This window comes from Rhincodon typus, chromosome 4, assembly GCF_021869965.1.
Source record: "Rhincodon typus isolate 14 chromosome 4, sRhiTyp1.1, whole genome shotgun sequence".
NCBI lineage: Eukaryota > Metazoa > Chordata > Chondrichthyes > Orectolobiformes > Rhincodontidae > Rhincodon > Rhincodon typus.
This window is the reverse complement of record NC_063335.1, coordinates 8,715,496-8,717,612: the sequence shown is the minus strand read 5'-3', so window position 1 is coordinate 8,717,612 and position 2,117 is coordinate 8,715,496. Positions and strand designations below refer to the sequence as shown.

Below are 2,117 nucleotides of genomic sequence, written 5' to 3'. Positions count from 1 at the left end.
CCCCCCCCCCCCCCCCCCCCCACTCCTCAGATGACATGTCCATCCTGGGCCTCCTGCAGTGCCACAACGATGCTACCCGAAGGCTGCAGGAACAGCAACTCCTATTCCGCTTGGGAATCCTGCAGCCCAATGGTATCAATGTGGACTTCACAAGCTTCAAAATCTCCCCTCCCCCTACCACGTCCCAAAACCAGCCTAACTCGTCCCCGCCTCCCTATCTTGTCCTTCCTCCCACCTATCTCCTCCTCCCACTTCAAGCCCCACCCTGTCCTGCCCCCTTGACCTGTCCATCCTCCCTGGACTGACCTATCTCCTCCCTAACTCCCCACCTACACTCACCTTTACTGGCTCCATCCCCGCCTCTTTGACCTGTCTGTCTCCTCTCCACCTTTCTTCTCCTCTATCCATCTTCTATCCGCCTCCCCCTCTCTCCCTATTTATTTCAGAACCCCCTTCCCCTCCCCCAAATCTGAAGAAGGGTCTAGGCCCGAAATGTCAGCCTTCCTGCTCCTCTGCTGCTTGGCCTGCTGTGTTCATCCAGCTCTACACCTTGTTATCTCCTAACACCAAGAACTTCCCCACAGCCTGGCACTCAGCAGCTACCCAAGTCAGATGAAATAGACTATTGTCTTGCTTGGAAGGATGCTGTATCCATTTCTTTGAGATAATTGGTCTAAGTATTGTTTGCAGTCTCTGAGGACAGAGTGGAACTACTATACCAGCTAGCTGCAGCTTGCAACTAAAATGTTACTGGGAACAGTTTACCTACATAGGTTTTGTATCTATTAATCTAAGAGTCTACCTCCAAATTGTAACATCAGGAAATTAAGTTTGTGAACGTGCCCTATGCCAGACATTTCATATGAAACTATTCTTCTGAGTTATTTTTACTTTCGCACCTGAAACTTGCTTTGTATTGCTTCATAATGCCTGACCTTAATGCTTTTACTATGATATAGCTTGATTAAAACTCAGTATATTTTCTGTATCTGCAGTGCATTGCTATCATGGTTTCAACTGAATGGAAGTGATCCTAATCTCCTAGCCAAAGTAAACCAACTCCTTGGTGTTGCTGCTCAGCAAGAGGAGCTCATTTTTAGAAATCTGTGTGTATCCCCCAAAGAAACCAGTGTCAGTGATGTAATGGAGTGCATTGAAGACATGGGTTTGGACACTCTGCCAAAGAAGCAACCAGAGGTGAGCAGCTGTAGTGATGCTGCAAGTGAAAGCCAGGACTGTAGCAGTGAGACTGGAAATCCTGACCCTGGAATCAACAGTACTACTTTGTCACACATGAGAAGTTGTAGGACTGCACCAGGAATTGAAGCAGAAATGGTTAAGCAGCTCTGTCGAGACTGTGCCCTCTTGTTGAAAGACTGTGAGCTGCCATCAGAAATAGCACTACATTTCCAGCTGCAGCCTTGACTCTTTTCAAAAGAGTGTGTACTCGACATTCTCCAGCAACTTTTTGGGGCTTTTATAACTGGTTTAATTATCAATGTTTGCTACTTCTATGGGAAATTTTAAATAAAATTTAATAAATTGTAAGGATGATTGTACCTAATCTGGTTGTTGTTTTCCTACGATAAAAGGAGGCTATTTAGGCCCTCTTTTTCTGATCCGTTCTGTGTTCGACATTTTCTTGTAACATTCTTAGCTGCTAAACACTTCTTGCTTCAAAGTGGCTTATAATCAGTTAAGTACTTTGATTGTACTGTAATGTACATATAAAGGACTTGAACAAATATACTGTACTAAAGATCCCACAACACCAGATTAATTTCTTTAAGGTGTGTTGAGGAATAACTATTGGCAGAAACGCTGCAGAGAACTCTCTGCTCCTTAAAGAGTGTTGTCCTATCCTTTACATCTACCTGAGGTAAATGTGACTCAGTTTAATATCACATCTGATAGATCTGACAGTGCAGCACTCACTCAATACTGCACTGAAATGTCAACCTATAGTACATGCTCATCTCTAGATTATAGTTTAAACTGCTTTGTACCTAAGCTTATCTCTTGCCAGAAAGTGCTGATGTAGAACAATTTGAGTTACAGAATTAACTATGTAATTTTCAGCCAGAAATAGGACAGATCAGTAAGTTTTCAATAGTAAA

The 2,117-nt window shown here is 43.6% G+C and overlaps 1 protein-coding gene across 1 annotated transcript in view; it reads left to right on the top strand.

Moving 5' to 3' along the window:
• The window catches only part of otulina (OTU deubiquitinase with linear linkage specificity a), an 11,910-nt gene extending 10,351 nt beyond the window's left edge, over positions 1–1,559 (top strand). The window contains exon 3 of the mRNA XM_048596280.1: positions 996–1,559. Coding sequence (XP_048452237.1) covers positions 996–1,425 — 430 coding nt within the window. The 3' untranslated portion in view covers positions 1,426–1,559. The remainder of the gene's footprint in view (positions 1–995) is intronic.
• The last annotated feature ends 558 nt before the right edge of the window (positions 1,560–2,117 follow it).